At 40.4% G+C, this 20,111-nt stretch overlaps 2 protein-coding genes across 5 annotated transcripts in view; one reads left to right on the top strand and one right to left on the bottom strand.

Annotated features, from left to right (window-relative positions):
* The window catches only part of KLHL32 (kelch like family member 32), an 84,082-nt gene extending 79,923 nt beyond the window's left edge, over nt 1-4,159 (top strand). For all 4 annotated transcript variants that reach the window (XM_014070215.2, XM_014070214.2, XM_087718729.1 and 1 more), the window contains 3 exons: nt 102-294; nt 1,393-1,487; nt 2,397-4,159. In XM_014070215.2, the coding sequence (XP_013925690.1) occupies nt 102-294; nt 1,393-1,487; nt 2,397-2,558 (450 nt within the window). In that variant the 3' untranslated portion in view covers nt 2,559-4,159. The remainder of the gene's footprint in view (nt 1-101; nt 295-1,392; nt 1,488-2,396) is intronic.
* Nucleotides 4,160-14,120: 9,961 nt separating this feature from the next.
* Nucleotides 14,121-20,111, bottom strand: part of MMS22L (MMS22 like, DNA repair protein) — an 87,343-nt gene continuing 81,352 nt past the window's right edge. Inside the window, exons 24-25 of the mRNA XM_087719151.1 lie at nt 17,282-17,449; nt 14,121-14,254 (exon numbers count right to left, since the gene is read on the bottom strand). Coding sequence (XP_087575277.1) covers nt 14,173-14,254; nt 17,282-17,449 — 250 coding nt within the window. The 3' untranslated portion in view covers nt 14,121-14,172. The remainder of the gene's footprint in view (nt 14,255-17,281; nt 17,450-20,111) is intronic.

Genomic DNA, 20,111 nt, shown 5'->3' with positions numbered 1-20,111 from the left:
TAGCAGGTGTTATGAGAGTGTTTCAGCGGACTGGTGAATGGGAAATCAACACACCTAAAATGTTCATTGTGTGTAAAGTTTTCTTTTGTCTGCTTTTGCAGAATAAATGGCTAAGCCGCAGCCCCATGTTGCAGAGGAGGGTCTACCATTCCATGGCTGCTGTTCAAAGGAAACTCTATGTTTTAGGGGGCAATGATCTAGATTACAACAATGACAGAATTCTTGTCCGCCACATAGACTCCTACAGCATAGATGCTGACCAGTGGACCCGGTGTCACTTCAGCATGTTGACAGGCAAGTGTTCTTAGCAGAATGTGTCCAACCTGTAGGAGAAATCCTATTTTTAACTGGAGACGTATATTACAAAAACAAACAACCCGCCCAATCTTTGACTGACATCGAAATGCTATGCAAGGCTAGACCTGGTCAATAATTAGAGAGATAGCAGGAAGTATCAGGGTTATTGGCTAGATTGTGAAGCTGAAATGACATCTACAACATCTATGGAGGTGGCAGTGATAAAGCATTTCAAGATCATTTTGGAGTCAACTTTGAACTGAACCTGGCAGCAGCCATTTTTCCATTCCTCAGTTGCCATACAGAAGGGGAAATGGGGAAGGAGGTTGAAATGCCTTTCCAGACAAAACAGAGAGCCTTCTCATGAGAACCAAGGTCATCTCTACTGTCAACAGATAACGTTGGGAAAGGAGTGCCTGGAGAACGCAATTAACCCAATGTGATCTGTGACATTTGGGGATGGGGTTATTTTTTAGTTTAATTATACTAAAACTGCGGGAAAGATTTAGAATTAGTTTTCCTTTGAAACTGTGCTAATAAGTACTCAATAAAGACAACTTTTGAGAAAGGATCCTAGTTTCAGAGTTCTGATTTGCTTGGGTTCCTTAGTTGGAGCCTTGACATTAAACCAGTTCTCATAAATCTACCCTAGGGTCCTGAGCCCTGGCTGCCCATCCAATAACACCAGAGGGATGGAAAAGACTCAGGGAAGATTGGAGATGGAGTAGATGGGGGAAGTGGCCGCTAAACCCTATTAACCCATTAAATCACAAGTTGAGCTTGATTTGGAACTTTTTTCCTCTTCCTCTAAAAGAGAGTTCTGTCTTAATGACCACTACAGTGCCTTGCACCTTATATGGTATACCTAACCTTATCAAACATAGTGGCATGCAAAATTCCATCCAGAAGACACTTTTTAAAAATGGCGGGACAAACATGCATTGCATTTGCAGAAAAATCTAGTCCTCTTGTGCATGTCATGTTAAAATTAACTGAGGCTGTCACAGCATTAGATGGGTGGAAGTGTGCTGTAAAGGCGTTCTGATGTTTAATAATAAGCTAACAAAATTCATGGTTTATTTTTCTCTTTATCAGGCCAGAATGAATCTGGAGTGGCTGTACACAATGGCAGAATATATTTAGTTGGTGGCTACTCAATTTGGACAAATGAACCCTCAGCATGTATCCAGGTAACTTGTCCGTTTGACACTTTCAAATTGTTCTGATGAGGGATGCTTTGGTGAGAAATAGGGAAAAGAAAGCGTTTAAGAAAACTATTGGACCCTTCCGTTAATTATTTTTATGAAAATGTTTAACTGGGATGCATAATGGTGTAGACATGTGCAGTTTTATATTAAGTGTACTTAATCAGATACTGTAGATCACCAATAAGGAGCTTTTTGGTAAATTTCTGATTTTAAAAAATGGCATGAATATTACAGCTTCACTGTATGCTTTAATTTTTAGAATATCACTTAGCTTTTTTTAAAAAAAAATCCAGTATTGTTTTTTAGATAGTATACAATATTCATTCACTGTAGTCTACAATGCAGAGAACCAGTCTGGTGTAGTGTTCAAGGCACCGGATTAGAAATGTGTGAGTTGTTGCCCTGCTTAGGCCCAAAGCCAATGTATGTCCTTGGGCCAGTCATTCTCCCAGCTCTAGGAAGGAGGCAATGGGCAAACCACTTCTGAAAACTTGGCCAAGAAAACTGCAGAGAATTGTCCTGGTAGTAGCCAGGAGACAACACTGACTCAAAGAAACTACAAGAAAGTATACCTGAATGTGGCCTCACCTTTGGTATTTCTTATAAGAGGTTTTGTAGTTTGCTTGGAATAAAATAGCAGACTTAATTTTAACCATAGGTGGCACAGTGGTTAGAATGCAGTATTGCAGGCTAAGTCTGCCCACTGCCAGGAGTTCGATCCTGACTGGCTTGAGGTTGACTCAGCCTTTTAGCCTTCCGAGGTTGATAAAATGAGGATCCAGATTGTTGGAGACAATACGTTGACTCTGTAAACCACCCATGTGCATGTGCTGTAAAGCACTGTACAGCGAGATATATGTCTAAGTCTGATTGCTATTTTTCCTTACATAGGTACTGGATGTTAGTAAGGAAGGAAAAGAAGAAGTTTTCTATGGGCCTTCCCTGCCTTTTGCTTCAAATGGAATTGCAGCCTGTTTTCTTCCCGCTCCTTATGCTACATGCCCAAACCTGCAGCCTTTGCAAGTGCCTCATCATAAGATGGGCAATGTGTGAGAAAAGGAACCTGGCCACAAGAGAACAAGCTACTTCATTCATCCTGATTGTGTCTTTACATCAACAAATTTGAATGGTTGTGGAATCTAACCTTGTATTAAGTTCAGTAGAAGCCAAAAAGCAACAAAAGGTGGCAGAATTACACCGGTCTCTGGTCTTCAAGTGGCTTTGACCATGTTTGCCTATTAAGAATCTTTCTCCAAGTATTCTGAAAAACATTTTTTTTGCACTTTAATCCCTTGCTCCTGTTTCTGTCATTTTCACTGCCTTGCAAAAAAGTATACAAAGGAAATTTAAAGAATTCTACTTTTCAAAATGTGGGCTAACAAACTACAAGGGGCTTGGACTGTTGAATTCTTGAAGAAGGTTTTTTTCTTGGGGTTTTGTCCTTGGATTTAGAAATGTTGAAAATACATACTGTTGTCAACAACTCTTACTTGCAAAGGTGCTTGTAACCTACTGGCTATTTCCCATACTTGCCTCACAGATCAGACAGGGGCTAAAAACTGGAGTCACGCAGATATAGTTTTACTTGTAGAAAAGGCAGACATGTGGCACTATAAAGGAAGTCTCATAAAGCCGGAGTGACAACAGGACTTGCTGCTTAGGCCATGTGTGTTACCTTGCATTATTATTTCCTAAGTGATATCTGGAAACCATTTTTGAAAACATGTTGGAGAAAATAAACTTTAATTTTACCATTTTTAGTTGTAACAGTTAATACCTGAACAACATCCTGAATTTTTTTAAATTAAAAAGTTTGTTTAGGAAACAATACTTACCAAGTTATCAGAGTAAATTTTAAAGGAGTAAAACTGTTAAGGGATGTACAAGATGATGAATTTAAATTGATGTAAATTTGAGAGGATCTGTTTCAAGTTTGAAATGAACTAGATCAAACAATCCCCGAAGTGACTTGAGCACAGAAGCTTTTAGCGTGATAAAAAAAACCAAAAAACAATTGTTCATTTCAAATTTGGAGGAAAAAAATTGAACTCGAAACAGGGAGTTTTTTGCATACTGCTGTAAAGCTGATTGCTACATGTTCCAAGTTTTCTCCCAAAGGATTCAAAATACGTCTGGCTGGACAATTATGTTTTTTATCTTTTCCAGCTTTTGAAGCTATTTTGTGTAGTTACTAGAAATCTATGATCCAGTTCTTAAGTTTTCATAACCGAAAACACTAAATGCAATATTTTCATTACTTGGTTACATAATATTTTAGGCTTCTGTTGTTTGATGTATCATTACAGCCAAAAACAAGCTACGACCAAAGAAGTGTACCAAGAAACGCAGTTAAGTGTAAGATTGGTTGGGTGTTCACTTCACGCACAATGAAAACAACATTCTCAGTGCTTTCTGGCAATGAAGAAACCCAACTTAATTTATAACAGCAATTGGCGATCTAAGTTGCTAATCGTATGCAATTTTGGTAACCTGTACCTGAAAGAAACTAAGAAATCTTGAAACTTAAATAAAAATGGGTGAATTTATAGAGATTGGAGTGGGGGGTGGGAAACACCATACTACTTCCTCACATTTCTCTATAGTCAGGAACATTGTGGTTGGCCAGACGGTGCATAGAACATTCCCCTTTCTCCAAGTTTTTCTTCCACCATCTTGAAGCACAGCAGCCAGCTTTACAACTAAATATCTTATCTACTATAGATAAAAAAATATGTAACTACTTGAGTCCTTAAGATACCAGGTATTGAACCTAGATGTTCAAATAATTGTGACGCACATTTTCTTCAAGGAGCCGCCATGATTATAAAAACGAGGGCAAAACATGGCTGTAATTTCCTATTTATTCCCTTTTCAAGAAGTGTTAGTGTGAGGCTTGAGCTCATTCTGAAAAATCATACGTCTCATGATATTTCCAGTTGTTTAGACATAATTTCATATTAATGCATTATGAATTTTTAATCCATTCAAGAGCCACTTAGGTGACTAAGTGACTAAGTGACAAAATAACTAAAATGAATGCCTGAATCTTGAAGAAAAAAAAATAGGAAACTGCCATTTTACACTTCTCACAATCTGTTTTAATATATGCAGGGTATCTACAATAATAATTTTTATCATTAATAACTTCATGACCAATTTCTTACATATTTTGACATTTATTTGAAAGAGATACCACATTGATAATTGTGTACCCACTGCAAATTCGTAACCTGCATGCTTGAATATGCTGAGGTATAAAACAAATCAATATATGAAGAATTTCAAACAAATGTGCCTCCATTCAACATTACTGGTATATGTGCATAGTCTACAATAAAAAAAATAACATTTTTCACTATTTACTGAATTTCTTTTACTGATGTTTGTTTATATTCATAAAATATATTTTCACACCGTAACTATTTGAGTTTCTAACATAGCAGTGGAGGACATAGTGGTGCTGTTTCTCTATACAGGAAATATTGGCACATATATGCAGTTTTCAAACATCTTTATTGACATTAACAACCAAAAGTGTATTATTGTTTTAGATTTCAAACTTGGACTCTACAGTCCCACATTAATAACCTCCAAAACATTGCCAAGGGCTCCATCGACATTATCAACTCATATGAAGACTGGTCTTCAGAAACTTATGGAATGTTTGAAGGATAGGAACCCTATGTATCCCCCAAAAAGAGGGAATGCTTCTACACAAAAGGTACACCTTCCTATGAAACACCTATTACAGTTCACCTTGCTGCATTTATACGGATTGTCTTCAAGGGCACCCTCAAATGTAGCATGTTGCAATTGTCCAAGTCTTCTGATCATAGCTAGTTGGGGAAAACGTTATCAGTACAAAGACCTTTATGGCTATAGTGGCCACTTAGCCTTGGAGGAATTGATGGTAGTCCAAGAGGGGATCCCGTTGAAATGCAACCTCATCCAAGAGTGAAAGTGAAAATGTCCCAGATGTTGGAATATTGATTCTTTCCAGATAGTTTAGATTCCAATTCTACAAACTACATAAGCATTCATCTTGCAAAGATTTATGAGACCTGGAGCCTCAAACATCTGGATTACAGCAAGTTCCCACCTTCGGGTTTATAGTACTTAAGGAACTTGTCATCAAGAATCTAGCACTTTAACCAGTAGGTTAATGAATATAGTATAGTTCTGAGTGGCCCCCATGCAGCTTGCAGGTATTAGAATCTAACAATATAACTAAATTTAATTATAAATCTAAAAATAAAATTAAAACCCTACAAAGTTGTTTAGGGTTTCCTGCCTAAGAAGGGGGTTGGATTAGAAGACCTTCAAGGTCCTTTCCAACGCTATTATTCTATTCTAATATCTCAAATATACAGCCATATTCATTTTCTCTGTACAGGACAATTGTAGTTCCCCTCTAAGACAATTCTTTTTTACTTGTAATTTTAACAGTATTAAGACCTGGTCAAATATACTAGTGTACAGTGATGGTTAAAACTTCAAAATCATATCAAAGAAAAGCCAATTCAAAATAGAGGTTGTAAAATAACATCTTCGATGGCATTACTATTACAGGTAGTAGTAAAATTCAGCTCTAAACCAAGTCTACATATGACATTTTTTTTTCTGTCAAAGATTGACTTAAAAATCCTTAAGAAAGTATTTCTACATTTATTTCTGGCCCTTTAACAAAGCATCTGCCTTTTGCTAAGATTTGCAAGGCTGTTATGGGAATTCTTGGATTCTCCATGGATCCAGCAGGAGGGTTCAAGCATGGTTATTCTCATGCCTTGATTGGTCCAGAGACTGAGTCAATAATTCTTAAGCCACGCCTCTGACTCTCCACTTCCTTGGCCCCATTTTAACTCAGTCTGGTCCAAGAGAGAATTGTTTTCCCTTGGCTCCACTTCTGAATTATTGATCTCAATCTTTGGAATATTCTTGATCATTCAATTATATTGGCCATTTCCAAAAAAAACCTGCTAAGCAAGGCGAGATCAGGGGTCATAGCTCCAGTCACAGCAGGGAGGCTTGGGCATCCCCAGAGAATAGGCCTATCTCCCCTTCTGTGGTCAGTGAAGGTTCCCTGCTGGGGGAGAAGCCCCAGAGGGACCTAGATTTATCAAATGATGAGGAATCCTCAAAACCAGAACCTCCTGCTTTCTCCGGTTGCTCTCCCCCCTCACTTTTCAGGTCCCTCCTCCGTTAGGCATGTGCAACTGCTAATCTGGAGACAGCTGCCCCTACCCCACCGGCCAACCAGGCCCCAGCAGCCCAGTCGCTTCAGGGAGGCTCTCTTTTCTCTCAGCCCCAGATGAACAAGGAAGATAATCCTGCTCCGCAGTTATTTTCAGAGGTAGTTAAGAACCAGTGGGCCTGACCTGGGACGTTTCCCAATCCAGGAGGCAACAACTGTCGGTCTATAGCATGGAACAGGCCCTTTCCCAGATATTGCAGGTTCCGTCTTGTCAATGCACCAGTGGCGGCGTTTGTGACTTCCTCCTCCTTAGTGTCTGGGGACATAGCAGACAATCTTAAACCAGAGGACAAAAAGGCCAAGCAGAGCCTTCGGAAGAATTTCCAATCAGCAGCCTGGGTCATTAAGGCTGCCTCTGCTACTTCATTCTTTAACAGAACTTCTCTGCTGTGGCTGCAACAGATACAGGAAAGGATTTCCCTGCAGGATGCCCACCTCCAGCAGCACTTTAATAAGTTGCTGGTGGCAACAGTTCTCAGCATACGCCACCCTTACAGTGGTGAAGTTTGCGTCCCAGGCTTTGTCATCATCTATAGCGGCCAGGAGGCTGGTGTGGCTGTGCAATTGGAATGGCGGCCGCTAAGTCCAAATGGAGGTTAGCTATTGCTCCTTATTCATTGTTTGGGGAGTCTCTTGAATCGATCTTAGTCAACAATAAGGCAAGAAGAAGGTGCTGCCCACATCCTTCACTAAGCGTTCGGAACAACGGCCGGCATCTTACAACCGCAGATCAGCCTACTGTCTGCCTGACTCAGATGTTCCACTTCAAAGGTATTGCCAGCCCCGTTTGGATAGGCACGCAGATAGGGGTCTCCCTAGGGACAGGCAGAAGTATCAGACACAGTACCAACTTCACTATCAGTCCCAGACCAGGAGGCCCTTTCGTGGGGGCAGCAGTCGATCCTTGCTATCTTTGCAGGATCCTGGCCAGTGGTCACCTCGGACACATGGGTACTTAATACCGTCCATGAAGGTCTTAGGCTCGAATTCCTCTCCTCTTCCCCAAATTGTTTTAGGATCTTCCCAGTCTCCAAGGTGAGGGAGAAACGTAAGCTTATGAGCACTGCTATCAAACACTTCCTTGACATCCATGCAATAGAACCAGTTCCAGAGGCGGATAGGGGATTGGGGTTCTTTTCCAACCTTTTTGTTGTTCCCAAGACTTCAGGGGGCTGGAGGGCGATCTTAGATCTCAAATCCCTTAACCGTTATCTAGTGTACTGTAGGTTTTAGATGTCATCCTTAAAATCGATTCTAGCAGGCATTAGGAAGGGAGAATAACTAGTTTCTATTGACCTTAGAGGTTTACTTGCACGTCAAGATTCTTCCAGACCATAGGAAATTCCTCAGATTTTCATATGCAGGCATATGCAGCGCCCAGGACCTTCACAAAGGTGTTGGCAGTGTTGGCGGCTTACCTCTAGGCATTCCAATGAAGATCAAGTGCTACCTGGAAGATATCCTGGTTCCAGCAACATCAGCGACCTGGGCATGGCAAGATCTGCAACTGATGGTCCAAACATTGCAAGATATAGTGTTCTCAGTGAACTTTCAAGAGTCATCCACAACCCGTCAGGCGGTTTTAGCACCTGAGGACGATTGACATTGTATGGTGGCAGTCTTCCTGTCCCCAGATTGTCAGGACAGCCTCATCCAGCTGATACTTCAGGTCTTCAAGGCTCAGTTGATATCAGTGTTCCTGTTGTCCAGCCTTCTAGGGAAGATGATTTCCTGTTATCGACATCGTACCTTGGGCTTGTCTGCATGTCAGGACCCTGCAATGGGCGTTGATCCCATACCAGAGTCAAGGCATCAGCGCATCTGCAGCAGTGGCGAGGATCTCGCCTCAAGTCTTTCTGTCCCTACGTCTCCCTATGCCAGGGGGTCTTGGTCCATCCGTAGCCCCAGTGGCTCCAATTGACTGCCTGGCACTTGCGAGGAGGATCCTGAGGGCGGCCAAAATTTCCGATAGAGTAATTTCGACCATCCAGGCATCTAGGTGGCCTTCGACAATGCAACCAGGTTGGTATTTGTTAGGTGGTGCGGGAGGCCGGGGTCTACATCTGCGTCCCCACCCCAGGAGTTCCTGCAAGATGGACTCAAGAAGGGTCTGTCACACAGCACGCTCCATCGCCAGGTATCAGCACCGACCACGGTGCTGGAAGACAGTCTACTAAACCACTTAGCTCAACAACTGATCATCAGGCGTTCCTAAAAGGGGCTTCCAATCTACAGCCCCCAGTGGTCCATAGATTTCCCACATGGGACCTCCCTACAGTTCTCTAGGCCCTAATGGGCAAACTTTTTGAACCACTCAGAACTCGCTTCAGTTTTTGATGCTTAAGGTGGCCTTTTTAGTGGCCATCATCTTGGCCAGGCACATCTCTGAACTAGGGATACTTTCTTCCAGGGCAGACCTCTGCACCTTTCATGATAATAGGGTGGTCCTTCGCTTGGACCTGACGTTCATGCTGAAGGTCAATTCCCTTTTCCTTAGGTGATTTTTCCTGATTCTGTCTGGGGCCTTCTCAGGACAGAGAGCGTCAATGGCATAGGTTAGATGTCCAAGGGCTCTGAGAATTTACCTGAAACATACCACTCCCTTCTGTAGGTAGGAGGCGCTCTTTACCTCCTTCCAGCCTTCCTTCTTGCGGACTAGGGTGTCCCTGGCGACCATTGGAAGGCACCTATGAGACTTAATGGGCCTACGAGGCTTGCCGCATTACAGTGCCAGATGGAATTACAGCACATTCCACCAGGAGTGCAGCCATTTGGCAGCCTGAAATACTAGTGCCCCCACAGAAGATATCTGCAGGGTGGCCACATTGGCATCGCCTTCTCCATTCATTAGGCAATATCGACTGGATGCGTTTGCGTCGGTGGAAGGGTACTTCAGAAGGTGTGCCATTCCTCAGGATGGACACGGCAGTGATGGTCCCCCCGCTCCCTGGTAGGACGTTAGCTTGGATACGTCCCACACCTGAGCCCTCCTGCTGGATTCATGGAGAACATACGTTGGTCTTACCTGAACGTTGATTCTCATGGATCAGCAGAAGGTCTCAGGTCCCTCCCAATATTATTTGGAACTTAGTTTTTAGTTAGCTGGTGGGGGGGGGGCTCCTTGTTTTGCCTCCCCTTATTTATTTCAGGACCTTGAAGCTGCGACCTTGTTAAACTGGGGCCAAGGAAGAGGAGAGTCAAAGGCGTGGCTTAAGAATTATTGACTCAGTCTCTGGATCAATCAAGGCATGAGAATAACCAAGCTTGTGCCCTCCTGCTGATCCATGAGAATCAACGTTCGGGTAAGACCAACATATGTTCACAGTATGCTTGCTTTTCTTATGGAACAGGAAAGAAAATGTATGGCAGTGGTACTACCCCCAAAATAAAGTGTAATACTGGAATAATCTACATTAACGATAGCTTCTATCCAAGCTGATTTCAACAAACCAACTACATACATCAACTAGCTACGAAAAAAGAAGAAAGCTGAGAGTTTGTGCAGCTGAATAAAATACAACAAAAATGTAATACATTTTTACTGATGTCTGAAATCTCACATTCTGTGGAATTGTACTTACAATTCTCTGCAAGGCACACTAGGAAAGTAAAACTCCATTATCAAACATTGTCAAATGCCCTTGGTACAGAGATCTGATGGAACGCCTAAAGCTGTTTGCTTCCTAACCATTTTCATGCTTGTCAGAGTTAATTTTGGCATATCTATCTTTCTTTATTGACACCCAAGTTTATTTAGCTAAGAAATTATTAATAAAAATATAAGTACAGCATAGACACCTCTTTTTTTGCCAAATTGTTCCATTTAGGTGAGCATGTTGTACCTAGAATAACCTGCTAGGGAAGAAAGATTTTATAAATACCATTTAGATTTTTTTTTTTAAATGCTTCATTTCATGATGAAGGTACATCTTTCACCCCCTGGATCTCAGAAGCTTTTGTAATAAGGCAAAATACCTCATCACTTATGTGAAATAAAACTCTCAAGTAATTTAAGACACATCTTCATCTTTCCAACAATAAAAAAAAATACAGAATTTGACAAAATGGACTTGTCTATAATTGTAAATGATGGCAATTAGTATGAATTTTCAACGATTTATGCAATATCATAGAAAATTGTTTGATGGTTAAGAAACTGAGCAATTTATGTGCATACTGGATGCTTTCTTCTCCATTGCTAAAATGAAAGTGGATTATATTGGTGACCAGATTCTTTCAATTTGCAGGGGGACTAGAAGTACATTGAAATACACAGCATTAACAAAAAGCCTATAAGGATTGGAAAAGACAGGTTCTATCATTTAAATGCACACTATAATACATAAAATACAAATGAAGTGCTACAATGGTTAACATAAAATCCAAAATGGGAAATGAAAACTTTCAATGGACTGAATCCTCAAAATGGTGGCAGCAAAAATTCTAAAACCGGCTTTCTATATCTGCATTCTGACTACTGAAAGCAAAAAATGGGATGGTTCCCATCCATTAGGTAGAAGGTAGAATTTACCTTTGCAGAAAAATCTACCACATCATCCTGAGCTTTCTACAAAGTTTAGGAAATGCACATTTCACTACTAATAAGCATATTTTAAAGGACATATTTATTTTATCCTGCCTTTACTATTTATAAAAAGCTCAAGGAGGTGACTGTATCTAATACCCTTTTGTCCCCTTATTTTGCCTACAACCATCCTGTGACGTGGCTGAGCTGAGAATGACTGGACAGAAATCACCTGGTTGGCTTTCATGCCTAAAGCAAGACTAGAATTCACAGTCTCCCAGTTTCTAGCCTTAACCTTTAGACCAAACTGGCTGTCTATATGTATACGTTGAGTAGGACTAAGGTCAGGATTGCATCTGTTGCCTAATTTGTCTGAGTCCAAAATTCATTTTGGGAACAGCTAGAATACATCTTAAGCTCTTTCTCTAAAAGCCAGCCTTAATTACCTACACTAGGGGTGTCAAACTCAAGGCCCAGGGCCAGATCTGGCCCCCAGGGTACTTAGATATGGCTTGCAGGGCTGCCCTGGAAACAGCAAAGGACCGGCCCGTGGAGCTTCTGCTAGCAAAAATGAAGCTCATGGCCTTCCCAAGCTCAGTTTTCACTGGCAGAGAATTGCAGGAGGCTGTGACAGCTGCAACGGAGGTCAGAAGCCCGTTTTCGCTGGCAGAGTGATCAGGCCACCACAGCCCCCCCCCAATATGTTGAACTGGCCATCACCCACCCCAGTCAAACATAACCCTGATGCGGCCCTCAATGAAATTGAGTTTGACACCCCTGACCTCCACTTTCATATTCTATCTAAATATAAAAAGAAAGAGAAAGGATGATCAAGGAGAATAGGCCTAAGGTCAGGCTTGTAACTTATCTGTATAACTTAGGGTGTGAGGAAAGACTTCATGGTTGCAAAGGAATCAAGATAAAGAAAATGTAACATTCATGTCCTTCTTTTCTTGAATTTGTGAAAGGACTTCTTTCTAACTACACATTAACTCCTCTGCTCAGGGTTCTTGACTACGATTTATAACCATGGCCTGCATAACCTTATACAAACAGTAACGGCACATTATGATAAAAAGATTTACTATGGTTTACAATCTAATAAGCCTTGGAATGGTCACACTGAATTCAGTAATTAAGCCTTCACTCAATAAACAGAATTTAATCAGAAGTAGACATTTCTATCTAAAACTAAATTCATCTACTTGGAAATAAGTGAATTAATATTGTGGCTCTAAACTTTATAAAGGAATTTGTCATAAAAGCCTTTATTTAAAACAGAATCATAAAATAAACATAAAGCACTTGAGGCTTTTTATGTACCAAATTAAATTTTAACATTTTATATATTTCCGTATATTATTGCCATATATATTTTGCCATGTCATGGGCACTCTGCAATTGTTCAAATTCTTCAATGCAGATTTATAAAGCTTCTCTGCAATAGTTAGATATATCTGTTCCCTGAACCCACAGGCAAATAATCACTGCCAGAGATCATATAATTCAATGTTAAAAAGATGTGTTAATAAATCTTTCAACTGACTTCTCATTCAAGAGTAATTTTTCATGAATTGAGACTCATAAAACTCTTTAAATATCCCAGCTAAGTATTAATTACATTTCCAATAAAAGACTGTTGGGTTAAACAAGCTGTTATAATGTAACTCCTATTTTCCTACAAATCAAAGGTTTCACACTCAAAAACTTAATGCAAAAGGCGTATTTCTCCTTTGCATTTCTACTGAATGGTAAAGATTCAGATTTTGAAAGCATCTCACCTGAAGGTTTTTTTTAAAGAAAGCTTTTAGAAATGAAGGCCTTTTGAACTGAATTAAACTCTTCCAAAGGGTAGTTGCTTACAAGAGACTACAATGTAAATTCACTGTCTCTTTCATAAATGAAAAGAAGGTTTTGACTCCACACTATTAAGTAGCCTAAAAGAAGCTTTTAGTTCCCGTACGTCCTGATGTAATAATAGTTGAGTTAGGGAAGAGATAATCTGCTAACTTTACATAATAAAACCCCAACAATAGAATATGCTCTCAACAAGGCTAGGAGGAAGTTTTTCTGACGATAACTGATGGACACAAAAAAAGAGTCTCTGGTTATTAACCGACAAATTTCATTTCACCAGTTTTGCCACTGAGTCAATATAGCACCCTACTTATAAATGAAGGGTCTACTTGCCAGATGTGGCAATTGCATAATTTATTGAGTGAGAATCCATACAGCAATACAGTGACCTGGTGAGCAGTTTTTATTATTGAATCAGTTCTTGGTATTCAAACAAGTATAAGGATAACACAGAAAGGGTCAGAGGTCGAATTCTGCAATACACATTTACAGATTTTAAAACGGGGGCAATACTAGGACAGCTCTTATCATTCCATGCAATGCATACATAAGATCTTCTGTTAACATAAGGTACTCAAGTTTCTTCACCTCATCCTGGCCTTGCTCATGTGAAGTGTTGGCGTGCAAAACATTCAAGATGTCAAACTGAAAGACGTGACAGCAAAAGAGTGCTGATTTACTGGACCAGGGAAAAGATACTGTTGGAGATTGTGTTTCCCCTTTCTATTTAGTATTTAGAATATAACACATTTTTATTCTTGGCATAGCTTTCTAATAGTTCTGATAGATTGCAATGGCGCACAACGTTCATGTGAAACAACAAAACATTCAGGATGCGTCGCATATGTTGTTTGAAGTTTTAAAATATTAAATCACATCTGCTTATATAAAGATATGCAGAAACATTATGTACAGTACCAATACACAGGAAATGTGTTGTCTGCATAAAGAACCAGCATTCTATGGAACCCTTCTCTCTCTCTCTACACACACAGACACACACAGACACACACACACACACAGTCAACATGTTGCTAATAGGACTCATTTTCCAGTTTCAGTATCTCCATTTGTCCAGCCTCTGTGAGGTGAGATAAAAGTCTTTTGTAGGCTTCTCTGTTAAGAAGGAAAACAAACAAAAGCTATAACATTTTAATTAAAACTAGTGTCATAGAGCTTAAGATTCAGTCATGTTGTTCTTTTGCTATTGTAAGCAAATTAACAGTATTTCCCCCCTATAATTTTGTACTGTGTAGTGTAAGTCACAACATTATTACTATTTTAGGTTGTTGTTTTTTAGTTATTGAAATAACAGCTTGAGAGCATGACAATTTTAAGCATTAGTTCAATCAACCTCTTCTCTTACCGTTAATGTCACTACATTAACAGATGTTCTAGTTTACACCTCTATAATTCTCAGGTATATTGATCTAGAATTAGAGGAGCTGTAGCTTGGCAAAAGTTCTGCTACAGAAGTCAGACTCACTATTGTGAACAGCTATGAGAGAATTTCCATTTAAAACAAATTTCAGAGTACAGATCTTTCTTTCTAGATTTACATTCCTTAATCATCATCGGGAAGAATCGTTTCCAACCCAAAAGATATTCTTTGTTCTTATATCACCATCCAACTTATAAAATATTTATGTCCAATTCATTTATTTAAAATATTCTTTCCCCACTTTTCTCTTTAAAGCAGGAGTGTCAAACTCAAGGCCCGAGGGTGCTTAGATCAGGTCCACAGGGCCAGCCTGGAAACAGCAAAGGACTAGCCCACGGCGCCTTTGCCTGCGAAAATGGGCTGCGCGCGCGCGCACACACACACACACACACACACACAGAGCTCTGGTTTTGCTGGCAAAGGACTGCAGGAGGCTGTCATGGTTGAAAACGGGGCACAAACTAAAAACAAAACAAACTATGAAGAAAAGGAGAAATGTTTCCCCTTTTGCATTTGAGCATGCAAGAAGAGACAGGAAAGGAGAAAGGAAAAGAGGAAAGAAAAAGAAAAAAGAAGGAAAGATGGGAAGAGAGCATGGAAAGAAAAATAAGGGAAGAGGGGAAGGAAGAAGAAAGGAGAATGAAAAGGAAGGAAAAAGCAGAGAAGGAAGGAAGGAGATTGCAACGAGAGTGAGGGTCTCAGGAAAGTCCTGCCTTTGTACTTGGCCACCACAGGTGCCCCCGACATGAGTGACATCAAGCTGGCCATGCCCACCCCTGTCCCTTTGAGGTCAAACACAACTTTGAGGCGGTCCTCAATGAAATTGAGTTTGATATCCCTACTTTAAAGAGCACTCTATGGGTAGATATGAAGACTGGAGGGATTAATCTAAGCTGAGACACAGACATTGGAAAAACCTGGAAGAGATGACCAAATAAGAATGCAGAACTTCCAGAATATACATTCACAATTGAGTGAGTGGTTGTGTACGTATGTTAGGATTGGGATTACAACCTGGTACCCCCCGCACTGAGTGCGATTGCAGAAATGGTAGGGGGGCCCAGGCCTATCTCCCATCCTAGAATGACTGATTTAAATCGCCTGCCGGAAGGAGCGGAGGCCGTGAAAGGTGAAATGGGGTCTACGGTTGCAGGGGTGGGTCGGAGCATTACGATCACTATGGGGAGGGGCAGATACGACGGGAACTTCAGGGCTAGCCATTACCGGGGAAGGAGGGTCTGCTATGTCACAGCGATCCCCCCTTCCGGCCCTGTTAGTTCCACTCCAGGGCCAGATGGCGAGAATTGTCAGGGCCCTGGTCTCAGGCTGTTGTTGCTAAATGCCAGGTCTGTGGTTCATAAAGCACCCCTGGAAAAACCTGGAAGAGATGACCAAATAAGAATGCAGAACTTCCAGAATATACATTCACAATTTCAGCCAAGTCCTTTTGGGTTGTTTGAGGAGGAGCACCACTTGTTTTGAGCAACATATACTATACTCTCAATCCAATTTTAGTTACATAATGTGGGCATCTAGTTGAGGCATCGTGGACCAAATATGCATTTCCTACCACATAGAAGGTGGTCATTAAAAAGAAGAGGGCCCAACTAAGCAGGGATACAAATAAGAACCTGTCTTTTCATCTGGGCAGAATTATTCAAAGTTTGTAGGTTATTATTATACAACCAGAAAGAAAAGCATACCTGAGCAACAGAAAGAGCTAACTAGCAACAGAAATTGTATATTTATATTATGTTATCAATTTCTCTGCAGTTAGGAAACAAGTAAAGGAAGTTAACAGAAGTCTAAATGGGCTTTGTTTCCCCCTTCCATTCCATAAGATAGCATCAGCATCATTTCAAAAAGATTAAAACTGGACCGGTTTAGACCACGGGTCATTTCATATTCAATAAAATGACAACTGATTTGTGATTAAAATCACAGGGCCTTACTAAAAGCACACAATTTTCTTTCAGCTCACAAAGCTTATTTTTTCATATCTCTATCCCATAGTAGCTCAGTATGAGGGTACCTGGTTTAAGGGTAGCATATTTCTTATAGCAAGAATTTCAAACCTGCAATGCATATTGATTAGAGAACCCTTATTATGGAGTTCACACAACAAAAGGCGACGTGATGATTCACCCATTTACTGCTGCATTTGTGTGGAAACTGAAAACAGGAAATCAAATTGGGTGGCGGGGGGGCGGGGGAGGGAATCCAAATTGTAATCTCTGTATATGAAAGAATTACGTAGAAAAAACTATGAATATCTTCTGCCTGAAAGAAATATGTATTACCCTTCAAAAAAGCTTTTGGAAAGAACAAGCAGGGCCGTCAAACTCAAGGCCCAGCTCAAGGGGGCTGGATCCAGCCTGTGGGATGCTTAGATCTCAAGAGGGAACTGGAAACAGTGAAGGACCGGTCTGTGGGGCCTCTGCCTTTTCCATAGGTCTCGGGAGCTTGGGAAAGCCACGTGCAACAGAGGGTTGCAGGAGGCTGTTGCAGCCGAAAACGAAGCCTGGGAGCCTGTTTTTGCTGGCAGAGCTCTTGGACCAGCATAAGAGCCCCCGACATGAGTGATGTCGAGTTGGCCACACCCGCCTTGCCCCCCCCCAAAGTAAAACACAACTCTGACACAGCCCTCAATGAAATTGGGTTTGACATCCCTGCTCTAAAGCAACGGTAATCCCCACACCTACCTTTGCAAGGTGTTTCTTCCAAGGCCTTGTTTGTACTCTGAATTCCTCAGAGCTTCTGTCATAGCCGGAATCAGACAGATAACCAGAGACTGGTCCAGAATCGCCACTGTCTCCAAGATGCTATAAACCTGATTATCATACACAGTAGTGTAATCTTGAATAAACTGCCTGTAGGCGGAGAGAAGAGAATTTATTGCAAAGATACCTTTTTGGTTTTCAAAGAACTGGCTCAGCCAAGAAATGCTTGCTTTTATTTGAAAAACAATCCATGGAGTATCTACTTGGATGCTATCTGGAAGCAGAAGGAAAGTAACAAATGCACACAGCTGAGAATGTGCACACATGGGTGTGCGCACACACACACACACGCATACAGTATATATACACACATATACATATACATACATACATACATATATATATATATTACAATTATTTTATGTGTGTGTATGTAACTGAAAACAATACACAAAATCATAATTTACCCTAATCACAGATTAGAACAAGGGTGGTAAAGTCCCTTTGTCATCCAATTCTGAGGCTATTATCAAAAATCCAGCTTGTATCCTCAAGAGCCATCCCAACGAAGGATTAAATCCTGTTCAGAATTGTGTAAACATGCCCATCTTAATCCTTAGGAATGTCTTTTCCAAAAAGAACGCTAAGCACTTCTTTCAGAACCAATTGTTATTAAAGCTCTGTGTCAAGTTTAAAATGTAATTCCCAAGCCAAAACATTCTATTCTTATTTTAATGGCCATTTTATCAGCTTGCCTTTAATTATTTAACAAATCTAAATTATAAGTCTTTAAGTGAATTCTGCATGAATCATAAAAAGAAGCAATAGCATATTTATCTGTTCACTTGACTGTATGCACTATTTTTTGGCCTATGATCCCAGCAACTAGGTGTACAAATCAATGCAGGGTTTTTTTGGGGGAAATGTGGCTGCCTTTTACCTAGGGCTGACACAAAGTGACTAGTCCAAGAACACTCTTTTGGTTTCTATGGATAGTCCTTGACTTACAACCACAATTGCTACTGGGATTTCAGCCCCTAAGTATTTAAGTGAGTCATCAAGTGATCAGATCCAATTTTGCAACCATTTGATCATTAAGTGAATCACATGCTTATCATGCAAACCCAATTTTTCTCATTGACATTGCTTGTTGGAAGATAGCTAGGAAGATCACAAATTGTGATCACATGACCGCAGCACACAACATCATAAATGTGAGCCAATTGCCACAGTGGGATGGAGCCCATCAAGTGGCTCGTTTGATTGTGTGTTGTTGCCAGGGGAGTGAGGGGTTACTGTTGTTCATTCATATATTGTTTTTTTTAATTATTATTTGTAAGCCACCCAGAGTCACTGAGAGTGAGTGGGCAGCCATATAAATCTCCTGAATGAATGGATGAATGAATGAATGAATAAGTGCCCATGTTGCAACTGTGTGACTGCAGGAGCGGTGCAATGATCGTAACTTCAAGAACAGGTCATCGGTCATATAATATGGCTATTATATAGGCTATTTTTCCAGTATGTTGTAACTCTGAACTATCTTTAAATAAATGGTTGCAAACCTAAGGCAGGATTAGAACTCAATTTTTCCAGCACTTAGACAATACAAACTTTTCTAGTTTAGGCTAATCTGAATTCATTGCTGAAGTTAGTTAGAGATCTTTGATAGGGTAATCCCTACAGAGAAGCTAAACCTGCCTTTTGTTTCCGATCCCTGTTACCATGTCTCTGATTCACTGAAAGTGTATCAGAGTGTCAATTATTCCAACCATCTTGGAACCATCTGAAGCATTTATGTTTTCAATCTGCAACTGTGGATATTTTGGGAATTTCCTGGAACAGATCTGTGATGTGTGTGTGTGTGTGTGTGTGTGTGAGGTGGTGGTGGTGGTGGGAATTGTACAGCCAAAAACCACAAAGGAAAAAAAAAAAGCTATTGTACAATGAGGAAAAAGTACAGAAGAAATGCATCTTCTATTCAGCAGTATGAGCATCAGTAATCCAAGTTAAAAACGATCACATCGGCCCTTTTATTCAGAACGGAAGTGTGATTTTACCCGCAATTTGCACTTGCTATCAATTTCTCCTTTAACAGTTATAATTGAAGGTAAGTGTTTCTGACAGAACAATACTTCTTAGAAATCTAAATATGACTTCTCAAGAGTACTCAGGGTTTTAGAAGCTGTCTGGGAAAAATGTTTAACATGCAATGGATTCTGAAATAGGCACAAGGAATTTGTACATGGACACTAGTTCACATCGTTAGGTTAAATATTTAAAGCTAAATAAAAAGTCTGGCAAAAGTCAGGAGGCACACACACATACAGGCAGTTCAGCAAAACTGTTAAAGATGCAGCATTCCAGTAATCTGGTCATGGGGTAATGAAGTGTGGTCTCCAAATGTAGGGAATTAATTTACTATGACATAAATGTGGCAAGCCCATGACATTGTTAAATTTAGTATCGCGGTAAAATTGGTCTTGCAGTGGCAAGAAGGTGAATCTATAGGAGTCTGAGACAATTTTTTCCCCTCACAACTAGACAACCCGTGACCCCTTGGGTCATCGTTTCAGAGATATTTCCTTCCCAGATTTCTCAATGCCTTCAACAATGGCATTGTATTATATACCCTTTTCAGGTATAATACAAAGCTTGTATTATACCTGAAAAGTTTTTTAAAATTCAGTGAGATATTTAGAGATGTATATGCTTTGGAAAAAAAGCCCAGGTTCGAACTGTACAGCACAAACATCAGCACAGGAAATGTTTTACGTTTTATGACATTTTGCATTATTCCATAAATTGCTTC

Source organism: Thamnophis sirtalis, unplaced genomic scaffold (assembly GCF_051295495.1).
Source record: "Thamnophis sirtalis isolate CommonGarterSnake01/CBP01778 unplaced genomic scaffold, rThaSir2_p1.2 scaffold_6, whole genome shotgun sequence".
NCBI lineage: Eukaryota > Metazoa > Chordata > Lepidosauria > Squamata > Natricidae > Thamnophis > Thamnophis sirtalis.
This window is presented reverse-complemented; position numbering and strand designations above follow the sequence as displayed.